The 24,460-nt window shown below is 42.5% G+C and overlaps 1 protein-coding gene across 1 annotated transcript in view; it reads left to right on the plus strand.

The window, feature by feature from the left end:
* The first annotated feature begins 1,268 nt into the window (after positions 1–1,268).
* Positions 1,269–24,460, plus strand: part of PRR5L (proline rich 5 like) — a 53,092-nt gene continuing 29,900 nt past the window's right edge. The window contains exons 1-7 of the mRNA XM_048947724.1: positions 1,269–1,311; positions 3,405–3,531; positions 4,826–5,478; positions 7,456–7,536; positions 16,535–16,808; positions 18,118–18,198; positions 21,585–21,633. Of these exons, the coding sequence (XP_048803681.1) occupies positions 16,639–16,808; positions 18,118–18,198; positions 21,585–21,633 (300 nt within the window). The 5' untranslated portion in view covers positions 1,269–1,311; positions 3,405–3,531; positions 4,826–5,478; positions 7,456–7,536; positions 16,535–16,638. The remainder of the gene's footprint in view (positions 1,312–3,404; positions 3,532–4,825; positions 5,479–7,455; positions 7,537–16,534; positions 16,809–18,117; positions 18,199–21,584; positions 21,634–24,460) is intronic.

Genomic DNA, 24,460 nt, shown 5'->3' on the forward strand with positions numbered 1-24,460 from the left:
TTGGAGTACAGAAAGCACAAAAGGGTTTTGCAAGAGAACAGTCTCGTTGAGAACAGCCATGGATGGCATGTTGGAGATGATGAAAACCGAACTGAGGATTGACTGAAAGGTTTTAGAAAATTTGGCATACTTCCCTGAGGTCTGGGGTACAGCAACTAGGTTGGAGAGGCTGTAGGATGGACGTTGAAGATCCTAAGTAATTAATTTGAACATTCTGTTTGTTAACCTTGGGGATAAAAGCCAAAAGGGAGAAGAAGCAGATAGAGATGCTAGAGGGACAAAGTTAGGAGATGTGAAAAATTAAAGCAGGATAATGGAAGGAAGGGTTTATTGTGCTTTCTTGCCCCCTTTGGAAATTTATATTATGGTTTCTAGCAGAGGTCAATATATGGAAGTCTCATTGCCACTGCTTTTGCTTGATTAATGAAGGCTGGATGCTGCTTCTTTTGCCTGACTATGATTTGTGACTGTGAAACATCACACACAAACATGCTTTAGTTCTTTTCTTCATTTAGATCTTCTCTCCCGGAGGGCTAGTTTGTTTGTCTTCTCCCTCAGTGGTTTGCCACTGACGTGACAAACAGCACTCTATGCGGGAGAAGCACAAGCATTAGAAACACAGAAATTGGAGATGGAAAATTCCACTGTAAAAGATCAACTAGCCCACTGCGCTTGGTAAGCCAAGGCATAAACAATAGCATTGGGTTTATTTAAAATACCACAAGAAGTGCCTCTGAGCAACTTCTTCACCAGGTGATGGATCTTATAGCCAACAGCGCTCATCCTAATATTTGTCATTTCATCCTGTTTTTTCCTGCTTCAAAAGAATAGTGCTCTCACTTCAGCAAACCTCATTGTTCTATTCTCATCGTGCCTTATCCTATTTCTAAGTTTTGCAGCTTTGCATCTTGTATCTCATGGGCAGCACAACCAGCTGTGTTTAGCTCTTTCAGTTCACCCAGCGTCTCTTAATCAGTACTTACAACTTCTACTTTGTTAAGATGAATTCCCTTATATTTGCTAACATCTTTCTGATGAGATTTTCAAGACAGAACACAATATTCTATTGGGGATATGGGAACCGTTAGGTCATGACCTGAACCAGTGATTGAGCACCTGTTGAAGGGGTGTAGCCAGCCCTGAAAGCACAGGTGCAAACAATTTACTGGTATGACTGGAAGGGTCCACTTGTGCAACTCAGGGTCCAACCCTCCCTAACCTCATTTAAGGGCTGGCAGCTGAGAGGGAGACATTTTGACTTGGAGACTGCCTCCTTTAGGAGTTTCCAGTGAGTACTAACCTTAGGAAGAGGTAAGCCGTTCCTTCTTTATTACTAAATTGTGGCCACTATGCTTCTTGGTATTGGGTGATTTAAAGCTGGTTAAAGGCAACTGTATTTTTTTGTCTCCTATACTTACGTGAGGTTACACTACAGTACTGCTGACAGAGGTCTTTGTTGTAATTCCTGTTTATGAAGTATGCTCTCTGATTGTATTTGCTAATCTGCCCATCATCTCATTTTATAGACACATCTAACTTACTGTCTGCTGTCCTGTTGTTTTAGGTGCCTTCAGTGTTATAGCTTCTGAGAAGCCTTCTGAATGAGTAGCTCTTGATTTGAATTATTTCTCTCTAAATGTAAAATATGCTTCCCCCACACACACACACGCACACACAATCCCCCCGTGGAATTGCAGTTTCCCAAAACTCATTTGTGCCAAAGCTTTGATTTGTAAAACTAATGAAGTTCTCTCAACCCCACAACTTAAAGACGTTTTCCCCCCCTTTCCCTTCTTGAGCTAGAAATCATAATAGGATTCTTCATTTAAAGAAAAAAAAATTTTGTGGGAGATGTTTAAGCTTTGTAGCATCTCAAATACACAGTTTTCTCTTTAGGCTGTCAAGAGAGGTGAATGAAAATGCTGAACAACTTTCGCAGTGTCTGAGCTAAAATAGGAGGTTACAATTCACAGCTTATTCCCAGCCACCTGCCCCACGCTCTTTAAGTTAACCTCAAGTGTAACTTCTCCCCTAACCCTTTTCTATTAAAACCATTCACTTAAACTGAAGGTTTTTTTTGTTTGTTTTTACTCTTTTGCTTATTTGACAAATAGAAAATATCTGATCTCCTAGCAGATGGAAAGGGAAAGATCTTTGGAGAGAATAAGAATAGATTGAAAGATTATGACTACTGAATGTGGTTCAGCTGCAGCTCTCAGCCCCTTGGAAACTAGTGCTAGAATTAGGAATGCTCTTCAGGGATTATGGTTCTCCTCAGTGCCCTGCTAGTCCGTGCTGTGTGTGTTTTGTTGTTTTTCTTTTATTTTTTTCCCCAAAACTCATTTCTAAGAAGCATATGATGTTGAAGACCTGTCAGATCACACAGACAAAGCAAAGGCTATATGCCAGGGATTCTTCCCATCATTGAGTGCATTATAAAGCAAGCCAATTAAAGGTCACATCTGTTAGTCACAACTTTTGTGGTTTGGCTCTTAGTGAGCAGCAGACTATGTGAGAGCAGGACGTGTGTGTGCTCAAGGCTGTCTTGCAGTAAAGTGCTGCAGAGAGGATGTGTGGTGTCAAAGCAGAGTGTCAAAAACAAAATAAAGGCTGTAGCTATTTGTCACATATCCGTTCAATATTAGCATTTGTAGCAGCATCTTTGATGTTGTCCATCTGCTTGCTCTTCAGTTCTTTAAGACAATGCTGCAGAATTGTGCAAGGCCAAAGAGACAATTCCTTGCACACAAACAGAACAGCATTGGAGCCAACAAGTGCTACGGACTGCTAAGAGCAGACACTTGTGAATTATCACTTGTCTATGGTTTCTAAAGAAAGTTCTGTGCATCCCACATTCTTCTCTTCCTGGTGATCTCACTAAAGCTAAAAGTAAAAAGTAGAGCTGCTGAAGGTCGCTTTCCTCATCCATCAATCTTACAGATAACCCTTCTTATTAGGTCTTTTCTTAACTGCAACTCTGTCCCACTCAGGTAAGCTTTGGGGCAGAATTTACCTAACTGTACAAGTTAGGCATGTTGTTTAAGGCACCATCTTTTGGAATCAGCTTAGGTGTACAGACTTCTCCAGAGGGCAATTTCTCCTAATGTAACACAGCTGTCTGACCCAGGTGAGATGAATTTGCTCTGAACATGCCTCCCTCTCCACTAAAGAAGCCTAGACAAAGTATGTTGATTACAAGAGGTTTTGTATGTTCTCATATAGCCAAAGTGTTAGGTAAGATGAAATTCCACTGGAAGACTTTCATCTTCCTCTTGTGGGCTAATGTTTCTACTTGTCTTGCTTGTCTGTCCTTGCTATGTATTCAGTCTTCCTAGTACCTACACTCTTGCATGAGATAACTGGGGCCTTCACTGTGAGTGGTAAGGACTCTCTTCTTTCTGCAGAGCTCCTTCCTAAAGATGCAGTTACAGAGGAACCCACCTTCTTCCCAGCACAGTGGCAACAAATCTCTTCAGCTCCTTCTTTTGTTTTCTCCCGTAAGAAGTCCAGCCACAAACCAGGATGGTCATAGTAAGTTTGTGTTGTGGGAATGGTGTCTTGAACTTGAGACCAACTGGTCTGGTGAGCAGCTCTCCTCTCCTAAACCTTAGGTTACAGACCTCTGCGTGTTTGGGTGTCTGTCTCACACCTGACTCATTCTCCGGTTTTGATTCATAACCATATGAGTTTAAATTTGGGGAAATATACTTGCTCCTGTGTTGTTTTTTGTTGACTTTCTTTTTTATGCTAAACACAGAACTTGCAGGTTCATGTTATGTTAGATGCTGAGATCTGCTCTATGGTCTGTACTGGTTTGACCTGAATTCTTACACCTCCCAAAACTTTCCTATTTTTTCTTGCAGTGTTCCTCTCAGAGCACAGCACTGACCAGGTACATCAAGTCACCATTTGCTAACATGTAACCTTTTTTGAATTTTTTACTGGCCCATGAATAACACTTAAAGTGTAATAAACTGCTTGAGCCTTGCTTCTCCAGTTGCATAGCACCTTTAGTTTCTTGGCTAGATTGTGACCCACAGGTTGAAGACCACCACTCAAACTCTGCTTCTGCAGCGTTGTCATTGAGGGATTAGCAAATATTGGCTTGAAAAGCAGATGCGGAACTAGTGTCAATGTGTGCTTTCAATTGTTAGATTACCAGATAACTATTTCAGCACATAAAATTTTAATTTATCAACTGTCGTCATATACTTCACCCTTCTGGGACAGGAAGCGTGTTTTGTGTGTTCATAGTCTGCAAGTTCTAGGTACTGAGGTACTGATTTTGTGTTCTTAAGAGTAAATCCTATTTGTGTTCCCCTAACAGTAAGAATAGGCAGCAGGTAAGGGTTACAGTGCCTCAGTGGGGCTTTGTTTTAAACATCTAGATTTGAAAAAGGAGAAACAGAACCACGTGTGGTGAATGATGTCCTCTGAGCTCTCTAGGGCCACCTCCAGCACAGCTCAGTGTCAGAGGATCCATCCCAGCATGAGTTGATGTATGAGCACAGCACTTCCAAGGCAGCAGTTGCTTTTCTGACATTAGGACCAAACTCGGTTGTAAAATGCTGATTTCTTTTAAAAACTAGTGCGTTGGGTTACCAGGCACCAGCAGTCCTGTATGCTAATGAATTCCTAGAACTCTCTTAAGTGTGTAGAGAAAATGGCTCTGTTTTACCAATGTAAATGTCATCTTCCCGTGTTTCAAGGTCTCAGCTCCTTCAGTGGAACTTCAAGTAGCTCTCCTCACGTTGGCGTGACTGCCTGATAGTACTCATACGTGCGATGTGACTGCAACTCATTGTGGCTTTTTAATCTCTTGAAGGCTTCAGCAGCTTCCTGTCCGATACTTGCAGCAGAAAGTGACAGCTGAACACCGCACGGGGCTGAGGCTGCCGGAGCGTCCTTGAACCGTAAGGTTATCGTAAAACCCGCCCTAGCTTTAAGCGGCACATCCAGCGCACCCGCGCCACGAGTTTATGGGCCGTGAGGAGCAGACCGTGTAACGCGGCGCTAAGGAGGGTTCCGCACACCGGCTCGGGCTGGTGGCAGCCGGGCTGGGGCCGGTAGCAGCTTCAGCATCCCCGGCCCGTCGGGGTCAAGGGTCTCCGGGCCCTTCCAGCGTCCCGTCGTTTGCTTTCTCAAACGGCCGGAGGGATTTACTCTTCCTGACCCACCGAACCGAAGCGGGGTCTGTGCCCGGGGGGAGCGGCGCCCTCAGCCCCCAGGGCGGCTCGGCCCGGCCGCCTTTGTCTGCGCTGGGAGGAGCCAACGAAAGGCAGATTGTGTTTTAAAAAAAAAAAAAGTCTGGCCGAGAGCCAGGAAGTGTGGAATCCTGGCCGGGTGGTGGCAAATTTCGCCAGATCGCGGCCAGAGGCAGCGCGTCCTTCAGCCCGCGGCGGGGCGACGGCGGGAGCGGAGCTGTGCGAGGAGCGGAGCAGCGGCGTTCTCTGCCGACCTCCCCGCAGAGCGGCGGCGGTGAGTGCGAGGGGAAAGCCGGGCCGGGCTGCCGGGCGGGGGGCTCTGCCGCGGGAAGTGGGGCTGGTGCCGGAGGATGTGCCCGAGGCGGCCCGTGGAAGGCACAGGGCTCAGCCCTCGCTCCTCCGAAGCAAAGCTCCGGCATAAATCCCTAGCAAGTTTTCCATTTGAAAATATTAAAAATAGACCCTCCGGTTCCATAGTGCCGCCGAGTGAGTCATTTCCAAACCAAATGTATCCGCCTAACCCTCCCACTGGGGGACACAATAATTCTGAAACCGAGGGTGAAGGGAAGGAGGCTTTTCCCTCCGCTAAACAGACCGAATTAACACGTAGCCGCTGCGAGGAGTGAAAAAAGCCACAAGCGGCGGGTTGCCTGCTTAAAGCAGCGCGGTGCAGCCCCGTCCCTTTCTCACCTCGCCCTGCGGTGGTACCACCCGCGTTCCCCTGCAAGGCGCCGGGAGCCTCGCTGCCCGCTCACAGCCGCGTGGACAAACACCACTGTTTTGTTCCTTTAGCTGTCAGACCCGTCCTCTGTCACCTCTTTGGGACGTCAGCCACAGCCATGGGTCATGCCAGCGGTGACCGATGCTTCTCTTGGCTGCCTATGCTGAGAAGTGCAGTTCAAAACACGGTTATTTTTCTCTGTCTTTCCCGGTCATATGATGATTTGTTCATGCAAGCAGGCTGTCTCGAGCGGAGGGACTTTTTGTTAGCAACAAATGCTGAGCATATTTATAGAGAATGCTGCAATTTTGCGTTGTGGAAGGTTTCATTTATGCAGAGCTACCTGGATCTGTGTCTGAGAGCTATTTGCATCTTTTATATGATGCTGTATGTATATGTGTATTCTAAGCATACGTCCATGGCTCTTATTTCACAGTGAGGCAGCATGCCTTAGGTATAGGAGCTGATGTGCAGGCTGTGTTTTTCTTGTGAAGCAGAAGATGCTGTCCTAATGATGTAGATGAACTAGCAGAGACAAGGCCTGCTGAACTGCGTGTCTTTACATTAGGAAGCACCTAGCTGGGGGCAAAGTCCTGCCCTTTGACCCCTAGGAAGAACTAAGCTAGCACTCAGCAACAAAAATGACCTATAGCTGAAAATATGTGCTGTAAGTTATGCCAGCTATTTCACAGCCTTGTGAAGGATGTGAGGTTTGAGAGCAAGATCTGTGGTAACGACCCAAACCTAATGCTGTTTCTTGGCAAGTAGAGAACTGTGATGTAAAAGCGCTTGCATTCTCTTTTTGCTGTTTAGATTCAGTTTCTCCTATAATGCTATTTATATATTTTATAGCCGGGGAGGCTATTATGATTTATTGACTTGTCACATAGGGTGCAGGATACTCAGACATTCCTGCAGTCTGTAGTGTTTCTTTTAGCTCTAACATGTAGGAGATTCATCCACTTAAAAGTACCAGTGAAGTACTGGGGGGAAAAAAAAGTAAATATCAATCTTTTGTGTTCCAGAACACAAGAAAAAGCAGACAGTGTCCCATGAAAATGAAAACTTTGCTGTAACCTAAGACACATTATGCACACTTCATTGTTAATGTATGGCATTGTTGCTAGGTTTCTAGTGCTGTGGACTTCTATAACATCCTGGAGGAAGAAAAACACTTCAATTTGAGTTCAAAATCAACTGCTTTTTGGTTAAACTTGGAAGAAAATTTTCCAGAGCTCTGTTATTCTGTAGTTGTTTCTGTGGTTATCCTGAATCGCTGACTGACGTGGCTGTCAAGTTGCACTGAGACCTACACCAGTGGTTTGCAGTGCTGGAGGTGGACAGGGATGTTCAATCAGACAGTTCCTCGTGGGACTATTATTTTCTATGTCAATTTAGCAGCATTGTTTCCTTTTGGTAATTTTACAGCAGACTTCAGGTGACAATTCAGTTGCACATCATATTCATCTTTGGTCTTTAAATTTCTGTTTAGATACTTAAATGAGGTTATCTGTAATTATTTTCTTGCAGTGTGTTTATGGACTGTCTGATATCTGCTCAGCGTCTGATAAGACTTCCAAGATTCTTGTTCAACGGTCATCTGGATCGCAGGTAACATCTACTGACTCCTCAATTCCTTTTGGAAGAGTTTAACTTCCTTGCACTTCTAGTAATGATAGACACAGAATAGGTGTGATAGTTCTCACTTAACCTGATAAATTAATATAGGTAGCTTCCATTCTTATAGAAGAAATAGAGGCGTGAGACTTGAAGAGATCGTTGAAAGCTTGAAAGTAGCAAAAAAGTAAGCACAAAAAGTGTATCTTTCATACTCAATGTATTTGGTTTTCTTATGTTACTTTTCCAGGCCTCTGTAGATTTTTCTTTTTTGTTTCCCTTGCACATAATGTATGGCCTTTTGTCCTCACTGTTTCTGCTGATGTGAATTCAAGCATGAATATATATTGAGTATGTGCTGGACTCCAGAGCTTATTCAGTAGGGCATAACAACCTGTTCTTCCATTAGATAGAGCTAAGTGTAACTCAGAGGGTGGAAGATTGTGCTCAAGACTTCAGCAAACACCCTGTGATACCAGAGGTGACTGAGGCTGGGCTACAGTGTAAATCAGGCTGCTCAACTGCTGTGTTTTGTAGCCCTAGGGTTAAAAACAGGGAGTGTATTTCTGTTTTTAATAATAACAATGGGAAATATGAAAGGAGGGAGAAAAAGGAATATATATGAAGTGCAAGAAAACAAAGATGATAGATTGCCATTCTGCTTGCAGCGTAGGTAGTTTCTAAAATCATTGCAGTTGTGACGTTTTGTTTGGTCTTGAAGTTTATCTTGTCAGTATTCTGATTAACATTACTAGAAAAGTAGAAATGTCATTATGGTCAGATTGATACAAATTTTTGTTTCTGAATCTTTGTTCTACTTCCCTGTTCCTTTTTTTTTTTTTTTTTTTTTTTTTTTTTTTTTTTTTTTAAATGGATAACCTTCATCCTGTGTGTTTAAGAAAGCATTACTGTGGTTCTCCTTTATCTGTCCTCCTCTAGTAACTATAAGAATTAGTTAATTTCACTGCACTTGACCAAGGAAGAAAAAGATAGAAAGGATAAAGTTTCTCTAAGCTTTTTTATAGCTTGTGCTGGAAGAAGGGCTCTGGAGGGAGTTATCCCCTCCTGCACATGTGAAACCCAGAGGGAGCACTTTAGTTCTGCTGCTCATGTAACTACTGCATATGAACAGTTTATTTGTTGAGCAGCTATGGGTTTTTTTTATTTTTTTTCCCACGCAGCTTTTCCACATGCTAAGCACAACTCCTATGATCCCTGCAGACTGCTTGATGTAATTTGTAACTTCTTTTGAAAGAGTTAACACAAGTGTTTCCTGGATTTTGTAGCAGATGCTACTGGGGAGCTATTGGAAACAGGTTGAAGTGCTAAAAGTTTAGTTCGTGTGTTTGAAAACATGTTTGTCATTTCAATCTTAAAGCCTTTTGTACAGCAAAAAGTCCAATAGCTTACTCGTACTGTTGTCATTCAAGTGCTACATTCTTGGCTTGCTTTGCTCCAGGAGGGGTGCCCTGACGGGTGCATCTGCTAAATGCAATTCCAAACAGTGGAAGGAAATAATTATTTATGTTGTCTTGTTTTTTTTTTTTTTTTTTTTTCTGGTGTAAAATATTCTTGTGCTGGGGATTGTTCTGGTGAAATAGTGCTCATTAAAAGGCATTCTTGTAGTCAACAGAGTTTAAGGCTTGAAGACATCAAAATGAAGTAGGCCAAAACTGACGGGCAGCTTTAGGCGCTGAGCTCCTTGGAGTGTTATTTTGCTGTTAAATCAGTTATTTCTCTTTTTTTATTGTAAGAGCTTGAGGTGTTTTTTGTGCATTTGTATATAATCTTGATCTCTTTGGCTTGCTCTGTGTCAGTGCTGTTTTCATACTTCGTTCTATAGGGAATTGTATTGTATAGGTCTTCCTTCTAACGTGCCATGAACTGCAGAAGGTGGTGGTCTCTGAATTACAGAGAAACATCCCCTGCCAGGAAGGGATATAAGCAAAGGTGCTTTTTTCCCCTCCCAATTTGACTACAGTTTCACTTTGAGTTTCAGGTTTACTTTAACCTCAAGAACTCAAAGCACAACTAAGTGGAAACCTCTGAATTTCTTTTCAATTCCTATGTGGCTCTGCTACTAATGCCTGGTTAGAGAGATCCTTCTGTTCATGAATTTGTTTGGGATATATAATGAGTAAAGGAAAGATGTAGGTCCAGTGAGGGGAAGAGAATATGCAGAAGGAGTTCAGTGTATGGGTATAACATAGGGAAAGTGAGATCTTGTTTTGGGTAGCTAAAGACTAGAGCTATAATTATCAGACATGAGTACATACCAGAGGATTGACACAGTATTGGGAAGGGCTCTATTCCCATATTCTGTAGTGGCTCCTTTTTTTTTTCTTTTTTTTTTTTTTTCCTAACATGCTTCATTTCCATAGTTAACATCAAGTTTAATTAGGGATAGGTGGTGGCTGAACACTTTTGGATTCATAGAGGCCGCAGAGTTTGTGCCTTCATAGTGGATGGCCTGGCAAAATAATGATAATAAAAAGAAGTTGACATCTTTTGGTTTTGAGCTATCTTTTGAAAAGAAGAGGTAGCTCAGATGGTTCCTCATTCTTTACAACGGGATGGAATTCTTTGAAAAGCTTTAAAGGAGCTTAGAGGCATTTTTATTTCACTTTATTTTGGTGAGTAGGTTCCTGGCTTGGGAGGTGGAAGACCTGGATGACTCATTTTGCTGGCTTTCAGCTTCATTTCCTCAGCCAGAAAATGGAGATAATGATTTTCACTCTCCTTATTAATAATCCTCCTAGAGCTCTTTTTTGAAAAGAGCATTTTGCAGGGCTGAGCAGCCCATCCACCTGGGGTTGAACGTGCGTGGTCTGCCTTGGGGCTTTCCCATACTGTGGGGTGGGTGGGCTGGGGGTATGGGGCAGGCAGGCATCCCTTCAATACTTGGCATTGCATGCAGTGGGACCAGCCAGGGACTGGCAGGAGGCGTGTGGTGGGGCTGCAGGTAGTGTGCTTTAGCTGGCTGAAGTCCTGTGTTTGCCAGCTGGCATGGAGAGTGCACTGAGAGCCTGAGGAATCAACTTGTTTTGCTCTGTGTGGGACAGCCTGGTAAGGTGCTGGTGGAGCGTGTTCCTTCCTCCTGCTTGGATCCTATTCCTGAATTGGGTATGGTCTGCAATCCTGGATTGTAGCTTAAACAGTTTGTGTTATTTTTTTATTATTATTATTTTTTTTTTAATAACAATGTTCTGAGTTGATTTTGGTCACTGGGATTTCAGAGGCAAGTGGCATTAATATACAGGTAGGGCAAAAAAAAAAAAAAAAAAGCTGTTTCCTGAAGGCTGTAACTTGAATCAATCTTAATGATGAGATTGCCAGACCAAAATACTGACCTTACACCATTCCATTTATCTTTCTGACTTGGGGCAGTTTCTTAGAAAGGACTGTGCCCCTGCTAGTAGCATAAGCACATCTGAAGGTGTTTTGCTCCTTGTGTGAGGGGCTGCTCCTGTGACAAAGTATCTGTACTTTGTCTTGCTGGTGGATTGATCCAGAATGTGAAGGCCAATGTTTAGGCTCTTATTGCTCTTGATGGGCCATGTGTTGGAAATTTGACTCATGATAATTTTAGTTTCTGAAGTTGTGAAGGAATGGAAGGATGAGGGGTATAGGAGGGACTATGCCTTGAGATTGGGCCCCAGCCTGCCCTCAAACTATTGTGGAGACTTGTGATTTCAGCAACTCCACTGTATGTAAGATATGGCTTCTGATCATGCTATCCAGAAAGGAAATATTTTTAGCTATGGAATAATTAATGCACTTTTTCTTAAGCTTATGCTTTTTTTGCACCCAAAATTATTACAAGAAACTCTGTTACGTGATGCAGTATCCAAACTCGTAGGTCATCAATGTCACGGTTGCACAGAGCATACAAAGGAGTAGAAAATGGGCAAATGTATCTTTCTTCATGAAGACACAAATTTTCTACTACTAAAAATGTTCATATGGCAAGACATCTCTTTATATCTGGATAATCCCTCATTCTTTGTTGTAGTATTCCTCAGATCTCCTGAAATACTTACTTGAATGAATGGAGCCTCATGTGGTTCCCCCCTTCCCTGCATTACCATCTGGTTTGAAGTTGCTTTTTGACTTGTGGTTTTTTGTTGTGAATGTGAAGTAGCACCACTGCATGTTACCCTCTAAAAAGCAAAAGCAACTGTAGTTTTTGGTGCCCTGTTGCTGCATGGGCAGCTGTTGCTCTAAGCCTTGCAGAGGGGACATCAGTGACCATTTAACAAAGGATGAGACTATTTTAAATCTTAGCTGCCAGGAGCTTTTTGTTTGGTTGGTTCAGGATTACTGAGAAGATCCCTAATTTAGAAGGAATGCTGCCATCATTTTCTATAGGTTATTCTCTTTCCAGAGACAGAGCTAGGTGTATTGCCAGATCTTTATTTTTTTTTTTTTTTCTTCCAGACAGTCACAGGTACTTTGGTCTGTTAGAGGGAAAAAGTCTTTTCATTAAATCACCTTATAAGAGCTGCTCTGTTATTTTCATGGCTAATAGAAAACAAATGGATAAAAATTCCTAGTTTGACAGTAATGTTTTCATGTCTGTATCTACAAGTGTTTGCTGGAAAAAGATCTGTGTCCTTGTTTAATTCTTCTGTTGAAAGATTCAAGTTGATCTATAAAGTGCTCACTCAGATGTGATTAATTAGAAATGGATAAAACTACATTGTTGTCAGTTTGACTCACTGTCCAGCTCAGCACCCTTCTCCCCCAAGTTTTGAGCCCTATCATCTAGCTTTCAGTTATTTGCTCATTTGAAGACCTGAGTTTTAAGACACAGGTAATGTCTGTCTTGTTTGAGATCTAGAAGACTTTAATAGCTAGACTTTGATGTGATAATCACAGGTAAATGGGAGGGGGAAAAAAATATCAAGAAAAGAGGAGTAAGAACAATAAATGCATCTCTCCTTGACTTTAAACAAGTTTGCCAAAAAGAGAAATGCAGGGTCATTAGATGAGAGAAGAGCAGGGAGTCCTCTATAGTCGGGCAAACAACTTGAAATTCTGTTGCCACCTCAAGTGTTGCCCCAGTGGTTGGAGCACGTGGCAGTGGGAGATTACGTTGTTGTGGCACCATCTCCTGTGCCGGAGCTGAGTTTTAGCATCCAGCTTTTCATCCCTTTTTATGATCAATGGTAAGAGAGGGTACGGCTTGGTGGCTGTAACCGCTGACATCCTCCTGCCTTTCTTATCTCCGTGATTGATAAATAGTAGGACTGTAATCTTTAGATGTAGGCTTTATTTCGTAGTCTTCTGAAGCAATTTAATCTCGGGTAGAGGAGATGTGAAGGAGTTTAGACTGAAGGCCTCTGAGGGAAGAATATTTGTGTAAATCTTTAAGAGTTTTCAGTGCAAACTAGAGAGGAAAACTGCTCACTGCTTTGCATCATGCTGTTCGTTCTCACTAGCTGAAATAGCCCCAAAACCGTGAGGGTTTCTGACTAACCTGTATTAATTCCTCCCTTGGTACAAGGGTAGTTTCTCTCAGAAAAAGAAAAAAAATAAATTGCAGACTATTGAATGTATAACATGGATGTAACGTGTAACAAACTGCTAAAGGAGTTTTCCTGCAGAAACAAAGCAGTGTTTACCAGGGGGTCGTCTTGGTAAAACTTTCAGTGGAAATTGCTTACTGAGAAAGGAAAATCTGATCTGAAGGAGTTGTGGAGATGGAATACTTCTGGAGCTAATGCAGAACAATTATGTAAGGCTGGGTTCTGGTTTGGGGGCTTTGTTTTATGTCCTGATGCATGGGATCTGCAAAATGCAAATGCACTGTGCCAGAAGTCTGTTTTCCAGCACGTGCTCTCTTACCTCTGGCTTTATAAATCTCTGAAAATAGTTTAAGTAGGCTATGGGTGGGGATGGTTATTCTCACGGACCTTGGTGTTTCGGTTCTGATAACATGCTAATTAGCTATACTTGATGTTCTTCTGGTGACTAGCTTGTGCTGAGAGCAAGCTTACTATGACTGCTGTCTAATGGCTACCATTTCAGGTAAACTAGGAGAGAGTGCTTTCTCTGAATCCTGAGTAAGTGAAATTAAGGCTCTGGATTTGACCGAAAGCTGAAGATCTTTTCTTCAAATCTGTGGTGAAAATGTAAAATAAACTTAACACTGGAATGGGATCGCAGACTATGGGACTGGGGAAAAAAGTGGGGAAGAAGGTCATCTTAAGCACTCATCACAGATAAGCGCTTGTTGTTGTCTGTCTGAGTAACTTTAGCAAGGGTTAAGGGAAACAATGTATATGTTTCCATGAGCAGAAGCAAGTATGTTCCCTTGGTAAGAAGGAAGCATTCAGGAAATTTGTCGTGGGGCCCTGTGTTCTGCTGCTGTGGAATCAGGCTCGTAAACCCAAAGACCAAGTCTGGGAGAGACCTTTGTGATGGTCTGTTTTACCTTTGTGCAAAAGGATTTCCTGCACAATTTAAATATCTGTATATTAAGTTACAAAATTTGTTCCCCTTACATTTCTGAATTTAAACTTTCCCCTTGCAACTTAACCCAAGTTAATACAAATAGAGCTTTTATAGTAGACTTTTATTGCTGGGGATAAAGTACTGTGTGTGGTTACACTGTTTGGAGTACTGGATTGAAGGTTAGCACAGGCATCTTAACAACTTTCTAGCCCAGTTAAGTGTCTACGTCTGATTTTAAAATAACATTATATAGTTCTGAAGAATCTGTTCCCTTCCCTGTACAAAAACTGTTGAAATAGTAGTTTATGCTGGATAAAGTAATCTGTCACTCATTCAGCTCATCTCGCTGTCAGCTTTGGGACTTCATGATGGCAAATATTGGCACAATTATTTGTTTTGCAACAGAAATATCTGTTATGCTGACTGTCTCCCAGACACCTCTCTGTGTCATGAGTGAAATCTGCCCTCACCCCTCCAAGGTGCTGCAGTTTTTCTCCTCTGACAGTTTCTGAGGTGGCTGGAATTGCCAATGGAGCAACTACTAGCAGATTGGGTGGTAAAGCTGATGAGGGGTCTGGAGCACAGGCCTTATGAGGAGTGGCTGAGGTAGCTGGGATCTTTTCCTCTGAAGAAGAGGCTCAAGAGTGATCTTATTTCTCAACAGTTATCTGAAGGGAGGTTGTGGCAATGTGGGAGTCGGCCTTTTCCCCACTTAACTAGGGGTTGGTCTAGAGGTAATGGCCTCATGTTGTGCCAGGGGAGACTCAGGTTGGATGTTAGGAAATAGTACTCCCCGAGTGGTCAGACACTGGGATGGGCTGCCCAGGGAAGTGGTGGAGTTGCTGTTCCTGAAGGTGTTCAAGAAGCATTTAGATGTTGTACTGAGCGACATGGTTTAGTGGGAGATAGTGGTGATAGGTGGATGACCTCCTAGATCATCATTTTTCAACCTTGGTGATTCTATGTGAGCAATGGAGAGAAAAAAAAAAAAAAACACACACACAAAAAACAGAATACTGTTTCAAAAGGCAAACAGAAGACAGTGTGATTTGGTTCTATTTTTTGTATTTATTCTTTATTTGTAAATGTTATAGTAGTGTTTTTTCTAATGGGAGCAGAGCAGCCACTCAACCTGCAGCTTGCTGTCCTTTCTGGTAACACCTATTAGGGCTCAGTTTTCTTTGTGGAAGTCTGTCTGGCCTTTGTCATCTCTAGAGACAGTCAAGAGTTGTCCAAAGATCTATCCAAACTGCATTCAGCTTGTGGGGGATAATAGGTGTATTTATTTATTGAATAGTAATGATAGTTTTACATGTTTTGTGTCCTGTCAAGGTGTTTGCTCTGTATTTTTCCCCTGTAACACCATTGGTGGTGGGGCCTTGGTGTTTGCAACAGGGCTGAGGGCTTGCTTAGGCTTCCTTGGCTGATTGGAACAAGGCAAGGAGGAGGCAGGTGATGAGCTCAGAGTGAAGCAGGGCTGCCCAGGTTGCAAGAGAGCTGCTTTTTTACGTGTAAAATGATTAGCTAAGGTTTGCAGAGTGTGAAGAATTTCCTGGAGCTGAGCACTATCTAAATTAGAAGCACCATGCAAATACAAAGTATACCTCTAGTTGCTTGTATCTTTTTTTACTTCATGCTGCAGATGTTGTGGAAAAGAGAAGGCTTTGCTTTATATCTTCTGTGTGTGGTTTGGTTATACAACTATTTTTTTTTTTTCCCCATCTCTTTCTCTGACATCTCTGTTCTTCAAACTGCCAACTGAATCTGCTGCTTGTACTTGTCTGAAGTGGGAAGATTTTGAAGTGCAGCAGCTTTGCCAGAGGTTTTTTTGTGGTTTTTATCCAAGTTGATTCTAACTTACTCTGTTTCTGTGGTTCATTTTGGGCTGCATATTCATCTATGTGGCGATGATGATCAGAAGGGAAAGTACAAGAATTTTGTATTCAGACAGCAATTGGTTGTATATAAAACAAAAAGTAACCAACCCAAACAGTCCTGCTCACTCTCAAAATAAGTGGCTGTCAGAGCTCTTCTGCGGAAGCTCCTTATGGTATCTATCTGTAATGAGCTGATATTGAGTTTTATTCTCTTGCATAATGCTTCTGAAAGAAGCAAAGGGTTTGTCTGTTCATCTTTTGATCATATTTTGCCCCTTTTTTCTTCTGGTGAAATGTTTCTCTTATTTTATATTAGGTGAATGGCAGCTCTATTTAAAGGTATTTGTAAGGTATCTCTGGGAATGGTTTGGGCATCTCTGTTCTTGCATTTCTATTAACTGAAATGGGAAGAGAAACCACACTTGTTTTTCTGGCTGGCTGTGTTGAGTCATTCTTCAAGGTGGAAAGGCTGCTGCTGTTGAAGAGCTCCTGAAGATCTGCCCAAGTTTGCTCTTAGTGTGATAGGCTATTTTCACTCCTCCCCTTCCTCTTCATTTTTCAGGACTGCTTCAATTTCTTTATCTTATTACGAGTTTGTATCACAGCCTAATGTGGTGGGGAACTGCTAGTCTGAGGCTAACTGTTCACTTTCATTGCAGGCTGCGTCCTCGGATTTGAAGTCTTGTTGATGCCAGTGAGATTGATACCAGGGCCTTCAAGAGAAAAGACTTTCTGATAAACCCACTCCACTCCATTCAAGCCTATGACTGGGGGTTTCACCATATCACCATCCTTTGCTCTCCAGTTGCACAAGATGGGTTCATTCAGAAGGCCCCGACCTCGCTTCATGAGCTCTCCAGTGCTCAGTGACCTGCCACGTTTCCAGGCAGCTCGGCAGGCTCTGCAGCTCAGCTCCAACTCGGCGTGGAACAGGTGAGCAGCATCTACAGTGTGAGACTGATCTTTATACTACTGTGTATCAGGCTATTTATGGCTAAGCTTGATTATTTATAAGCCTGAATGAGTTTTTAGCATGCCTGAGGTTTGCAGACATTCAAAGCCTCTGTGGAGGTGGCAATCAGACTTAGTTTTTGGCCAACCTCTTTTTTAGCCAATGTTTTTTCAGAGATACAGTCTTGAAAGTAAGACGAAACTGCACTATATTAACAGATCCACTTTTTTCAGTATGTTTTAGGAAAGCTATTAGGGCAACAAAGGTCAGTTTCTTAATGCACAGCAGGAATTTATTTGCATATTATGAATCTTTTATCAGAAGAACTCAACTGTAGTAATTACTAAGCTTGTGGCTTCTACTTCTATCAGAGTTTCATACTGCAGTCAAATCCTGTCTGCAGCACATATCATGCAGCAATGACCACTGGAAAAATGATGTGTAGGTAAAGTGTGAGATGGTCTGCTGCTACTGAAGTCAGGTGTTCCCACCTTTCTGTCTGCCATCTTGCACCATCTTTGTGCTCTGCAGACTCCTTTCTCTTGCTGAACTAGTTCTGCTTACTAATATCACACAAACGTAGCCCAGCAAAAGCATCGTTGTTTTGTACTAGGATAGAAACCTGAGGTTACTGAAGCGTATGAGTGCCAAACTTGTTTGCAGAAGAGAACTTCTATTAAGCAAATGGCATCTCCTCGTGTTGGCTGTGGCAAGCTTTTGCAGCTGCTAAATCATCCTGTCACTTCAGGACTTCCTCTGTGCCAAAAAAGAAAAGTATATTGGAAAAGTATGAGAGTATGTGTAGCTGTTGCTATACCTTACATGCATTAACAAGGCTTGAGGATGGGCCTGACTGATGCTGCCTGCTGAAGGTCTTTAGTGCAGCCAGAGTCCCACCAGATGCTGCCAGCTGGGTGGCTCAGCTGGTCCTGTCAGCATCTCTGGATAATGCAATGTGATGTGTTTGGTAGACACTGACAAAAGTCTGTGTCTCCTCATAGCTAATAGCCTGCAGCACACATCAGAGATCCCATGACCAATTTTTTTTAAAGATATGTCTCCAGTGAATGTGGTGTTTGTGAATGGTGTCCCGGTGATGACTTTCCCTTGCTTACTCTGAGTGCAGTGATTTTGAGGGATGAAAAGTGTAAGTATTTAAGTGCAATTAACCTTTCCCACCCCTTTTTAGCCATTCAGCTTTTGGTGGCTATCTCACGTTGCATTCTGTTTAAATCATACTGGTGGCCGTTACTTATGGATGTTGTATCATCTCATTTCTTTTTTTGACAGTGTTCAAACAGCAGTGATAAATGTGTTTAAAGGGGGAGGCTTGCAGAACAATGAACTCTATACCCTCAATGAAGCTATCAGGTAAGTTGTTGAAGTGTGTGGAGAAGGGATTTTTGTTGCTGCTTGTTTGGGGTTTCCTCGTTTTTGCTCCTAAGCAGAAATGTAGTGAGAGGAGATCGATGTGGGGGAGAACTTTAACATGTATTTTGAATTTCAGGTTGGCTTCCTATCTTTTTTTTTTTTTTTTTTTTTTGCTATGGGGTAATGTGAAGAGCACTGGGCTTTTAGATAATGTTTAATTAACTTATGTGGTGCTTTGACAAATTGAGGATATTTATTGAGTTAGAATGAAAGGATTTTGTCCCCTTCCATGGAATTTTCCTCTTAGGCCTGTTTCCCTCCCCCCATTTATTTAAGCACATTCATAACAGTAGTAATGTTTTCTGTCACTGTTTTTCTCTAAAATCAAGCTTCTCAGAACCATGGAGCACTTAAACAAAAAGAAACTTAAAATATAGTATTTTATGTATGTGCATCCTATAGTGATTTCAGAAAAAGACCAGAAAATACTAACTCTGAAGATTAAAAACCTGGAAGTTTAACAGTGATGATAAAAGTATCGTTTTTTATTTTAAGCAAGCCTCATGGTTGTTATCTGTGGTTTTGGTCTGATTACTTGGAAACTTCAGTTAATGATAGGCAGGATTATAGAGCAGATACAGAGCAGTTTATTCTTGCTGATTCCAAGTGGTGCTAAGAGGAATATTGACAGTTCACAATTGTAGTTCCTTATTCCTCCTCTTTCTCACTACATCCGTATTCATCCATCATGAATGTTGTTGTATAGGTCTCAACTTCCACATTTGTATGCTTACCTCATCCCTATTGTGTTTTTCCTATATGCCAAATTAAGTGGTTGCTAGAGCCAAGAACGTACTGAGCAGCAATCTACCCTTTTCCCTACTGTCAAAGTAAATGCAGGCCATGAGTCTCTGTCCTACTTGATCTGGTCCCAAAGTAAAAGCTTCATAAAGTTGCTATGTCTTATGCTTTAATGTTATTTAAATGTGCCTAAGGCAGAAATCCTCAAGTTATATTCAAGTACTTGCAGCAGTATTAATTCTCCATGGGATGAGGATTTCTGTATGTGAAAGGGAAAAACAAATGTCGTAAGCCTTTGGAAACACCCTAACCCACAGCCTGTAGCATACTTGAAGACTGGTTTTGGGTTCTGTGAATTGCCTCCTAGGCTGCTGCTCACTGCAGTGGCTTCAGCCTGCCTTCCTGAACTGGTGCAAGCAGGTACTCCTTCCCAGCTTCATGGGGAGGAGGTACTCTGGAGAGAATAGCCCCTTTGGGTGGGCTTGGCCCCTGTGGCTGGACTGTGCTCTGGTAGTGTCAGTTACCAGAGTCAGTCTGGACTGTCAAGAGCTAGATGTAGAACAAGAAATTCTTTGAAATATGTATGCTTTGTGTACAAAGTGGAGATGGTGGGAAGGGAAGTAAGCTTTTCCACTCGCAGGCAGCACTTGGAAGCTCTCTTTGAAATTAATGTTCCTGCATGTGCCTGAGCATTGATCGCATCTCAGAATGTCATTTTCTGAATAGGCTGTTTTAACATTCAAGCAGTTCATCAAATCAGTCTAAGGAGCAAAAGTCATGCAAGTGCATGCATGTTTGCATATGTGTCTGCAGCTTTGCATCTGTGATTCTTGATATAGCTCTCAACTAAATGTCAATGCAGTGTATATGAGGTTTCAGACAGCCAAGTCTTTTGTGCCATTAGATTGAGCTGGTGCATCTTCATCCTTTGCATTTCTTCTCTCAGATAATCAGTGGAAGTTAGCAAATGCAGTGTTCTTATAGCTACAGGCTCTGTGCAGTGCTTAAGTTTGACAGTGGGAGAAGAGGGAAGTTTTAAAGTTGGGCAGTAACGACAGAGCTAGGAGATGAGCAACAGGTAACATCTTGCTCTGTATTGCTCTCACCAAGTCTCTCTCTTGCTGTGATTTGATAACATCTCACTGGATAGTTTTTTTGCTCTGAAAGCTGTCATGACAAGAGGAAACATCAGAAATGCCATTGAGAGATGGAACATAGGACACAAGGAGTGACCTGGTTATAGTTAGGAGGAGAACCATGAGGTTCTCTTTGGGGTGCATGCTTTTCTTTGCAGAGGTGGATGGGATGGTCCACTTGAGAGAGCAAGTGTTCTGCTAGGGCTGGCAAATTAGCTGATCAAAAGCCCACGGGGTTCTACTGAAGCCAGTAGAAGAGCATCTTGCACACCAGCCCTTAAAGACTTATCTGCTCTCTCCATCTTGCAGAAATAGAAATGTTCTTTAAGATGGGTGGGGTGAATGTAACTCATCTGAAAAGATGTAAAGGCGCTTCTGTGTTTTCTGAATAAACATGCAAGTTTTGAAGAATGCTTGGTGAGGAAGATTGCAGTCAAGACCTATGTTCACTGAAGAGTAGAAAAAGAGCTGTAGTTTGTTAGTAAGAATCTAGCCTGAGAACTAGGTGTCCCAGATGCTATTTTTTGAGCGCTCTTGGTAATACTTCACTTTGTTGAAAAGCAAAACTCTTAAACCAGCAAAAAAAAAAAAAAAAAAAAAAAAAAAAAGTTTTGCAGTGGGAAGCATTGGGCACCTTTTAAATCTTAGGTGGAATTTATTGCTGCGAAATTTACCATCATAGTTACTGAAAGCTGAAAGTTCACATGCTCTAAATTGTGATCTGTTTTTGTGATGTTGCTTCTGATTTAAAACAATTGTTTTTTATCTTGGTATTTTGAATCACAAATATATATATTGGGATTTATCATAACCGGATTTAAAAAGCCATCAGTCTTTTATCAGAAGTATTTGTTGGGTTGCTTCTGCTTGCACAAATGTAAACAGCATCTTACTAAACTTCTAGAAATGTTTTCTTGAAAATTATGCTTTGTTTTCTGGTTTTTGGTTTTTATGCGGCAGCCATGGGGAAGCCACAGCTGCTGCTTGCATGTTTACCTCATAGCTTTTCTCCTTATCCTCCCACCTTCTGCTTCCAAGAGAAAAGGAAGTACTGCAGTAGGGGGAAATGCTATTTTCAATGCAATGGAAGGTGACTTTCCTTAAAGAAATATCAGAAAAAAGATGAACTTAAAACTAAATAAAAACTTTGAAAGTATTTTCCAGCTGCTTATGCATTCAGGGATGTGAATGTGGTTTGTCTGTTTATTCCAGGTGAGTGGCTTATAAACAGATGGTTTCAGGGAAATTTTCATCATAACTTTATAATAGTTAGTTTTTGTAGGCATTGGTAGAATATATACTTAAATGTAAAAGAAATCTAATTGCCAAAAGGACACATTCATATGCATTCAGGTATCTTTGGTATGACTGGTAGTGAAGTGTGAATCTTCTTGAAAGAAATAACCAGCAATAGCTGTTACTTCATGGATGCGTTCCTTCTGTCTACAGACGGCTGCTGAAGAGTGAACTGGGATCCTTCATCACTGATTACTTTCAGGTATTATGTGATTTACTTGCTTGCTTCTTGAGATTTGGTCTGTTTAGCTTTTTAGCATATAGGAAACCTTTTTACCAGCATGTAACCTACAAATTTCATTTTTGTTTTTTCATGAAAGAATAGTGGACAGTGAGGTGGGTTGAGAACTGGCTGACTGGCAGAGCACAGAGGGTCGTTGTTGGTGGTGCAGAGTCCGGTTGGAGGCCTGTAACTAGCGGTGTTCCTCAGGGGTCTGTGCTGGGTCCGGTCTTGTTCAACATCTTCATCAATGACCTTGATGAAGGGATAATGGCCACCCTCAGCAAGTTTGCCGATGATACGAAGTTGGGAGGATTGGCTGACATGCCTGAGGGCTGTGCTGCCATTCAGCAAGACCTGGATAGGCTGGAGAGCTGGGCAGAAAGAAACCGGATGAGGTTTAACAAAAGCAAGTGTAGAGTCTTGCATCTGGGGAGGAATAATTGCATGCACCAGTACAGGTTGGGGGATGACCTGCTGGAGGGGAGCTTTGCGGAAAGGGACCTGGGTGTCCTGGTGGGCGACAGGTTGGCCATGAGCCAGCAGTGTGCCCTCGTGGCCAAAAAGGCCAATGGCTTACTGGGGTGCATTAAAAAGAGCGTGGCCAGCAGGTCAAAGGAAGTGATCCTCCCCCTCTACTCTGCCCTGGTAAGACCTCATCTGGAGTACTGCGTCCAGTTCTGGGCTCCCCAGTACAAAAAAGACAGGGATCTCTTGGAAAGAGTCCAGCGGAGGGCCACAAAGATGGTGAAGGGCCTGGAGCATCTCCCCTATGAGGAAAGGCTGAGTGAACTGGGTCTGTTCAGCCTTGAGAAAAGGAGACTGAGAGGGGACCTGATCCAGGTCTATAAATATCTAAGGTGTGGGGGGCAGAATGGCGAGGCCGGACTCTTTTCAGTGGTGAGTGGAGACAGGACAAGGGGAAACGGCCAGAAACTGGAGCATAGGAAGTTCTGCACAAACATGCGCAAGAACTTCTTTACAGTGAGGTGACGGAGCACTGGAACAGGCTGCCCAGGGAGGTGGTGGAGTCTCCTTCTCTGGAGACGTTCAAGACCTGCCTGGATGCCTACCTGTGCGACCTGCTGTAGGGAACCTGCTTTGGCAGGGGGGTTGGACTCGATGATCTCTGGAGGTCCCTTCCAACCCCTACAATTCTGTGATTCTGTGAAAGATCATGGAGATAGGGCATTTTTTAATGTGGTCCATATAGCCCCAAAAGTAACTACTTATGGGCATATATGCTAAATTAGGGGTAATCTTCCTTTGCACTTAAGAAGGGCTACCAGCAGCCTGCCAAAAATCAAGGGATTCACTTGAACTTCTTAAAAAGATGGGATACCATTTTTCTTTTTTGCTTATTTCACTAATATTGAGGATTCTGGACTAGGTTTTCTGAAATAAGGACTAGCAAAGGGGAAGAGAAAATACTAAAAGCTTTCTGTTTTGGAGGGGTGCAGATAAGGAAGTCCTTATCAGCAGGAAATCGACCTGGTTACTGTTTGCCTTCTAGAATATAGATGCAATCTGTAGAAAAGCAAAAGGTGAAGGATTAGGGAAGATGCAATCAATCAAAGATCTGTTATTGCTTCTCACTGATGTTGTCCAGATAGACCGAGGTTCATATGCAACCACATGAAAGCATGTGTAAGATTTTGAGAGAACACCAATGGCTTTCAGTATTGCAAATTTTTCAGTGTAGTACTGATTTTAAAAAGGAGGTTGCTGAAAGCGATAGATTGTTGTTGTTGGTTTTATTCCTTTTGAGTAAGAGAGAGAATTTCAGTACTTTCTGAAGTGGCTGATGCTGCTGTGTGCTATGCCAACTGTTTTGAAGGGGGAAGGTGAAAGTGTTGTTTCCTATCACTATTAGGTTACTTGACTTAAGAAAAAAAAAAAAATCCCCACTATACTATCAAATGAGAAGCAAACTCTGCCCTGGTGGTAGTTGTTTCACTTCTTCAGCCCCTGTCTGTACAGCTTTCTTACTGGAAGGAAGCAGTTGCTGGTGGAAAGTGGTGGGATGTTTCCTTGAAGGGGAGCACAGCAGAAGGGGGGGGGGTGAAGCTGTAGTACAAACCCATAGAGCTCCTGGAAATCTGTTGCTATCCTAGCTAACTTGAAAACAGGCAGTCAAAGCTTTGCAACTAAATATATGCAAAAAAACTAAACTTTGTAAAAGCTTCATCAAGAGCCCATATTCTGTGGTGTTGGGCATGGCACAGTGGTCTGGAAAAAAGTAGAGAATTTCCAGAGGCAGCTTCATGCCTCTGTAAGGCTGAGCAGAGCACTGAGCCATGCGTGACTCTGAGGGATGCAGGGTGCTGACGCACAGCTGTTATCTGGCTTTGAAGATTCAGTGTGTGCTGGGGAAGGCCTGGGTGGCTTCCAGTGCTGAACAAGATGCAGCTGCATTGTGTCACTGCACGGGACAGGCCCAAGAAGCCTGGGGGCAATGCTGATGCTAGGGTTTGGGTGTGTTGGTCTCTTCCTCTAGGTTATAGATCTCTTGCCTGTTGTGATTATGCCAGAGCCAGTAGTGTTAGCTGCTGCTCCTTAGCTCTCCTAGTAGCAGAGATAAGGATAAAAGACATGGATTGTGTTATGATCTGCTCGCTACTGGGGCTGTCAGCTTGACTTGCATTGTGTTTCTGTTGGCAAGCAGAGGACATCTGACCCCTTCTTGGGAGAGGGAACTGAGCATCAGCACTGCTTCCCTTAAAAGCAGATGAGAGAATGTGCTCTTTCGCCCTGATGGCAGGGCTGTATTACTTCATCTGAAGGTTGCAATCACAATGTATGTACTCAG

The sequence above is a fragment of the Lagopus muta genome, chromosome 6 (assembly GCF_023343835.1).
Source record: "Lagopus muta isolate bLagMut1 chromosome 6, bLagMut1 primary, whole genome shotgun sequence".
Taxonomy (NCBI): domain Eukaryota; kingdom Metazoa; phylum Chordata; class Aves; order Galliformes; family Phasianidae; genus Lagopus; species Lagopus muta.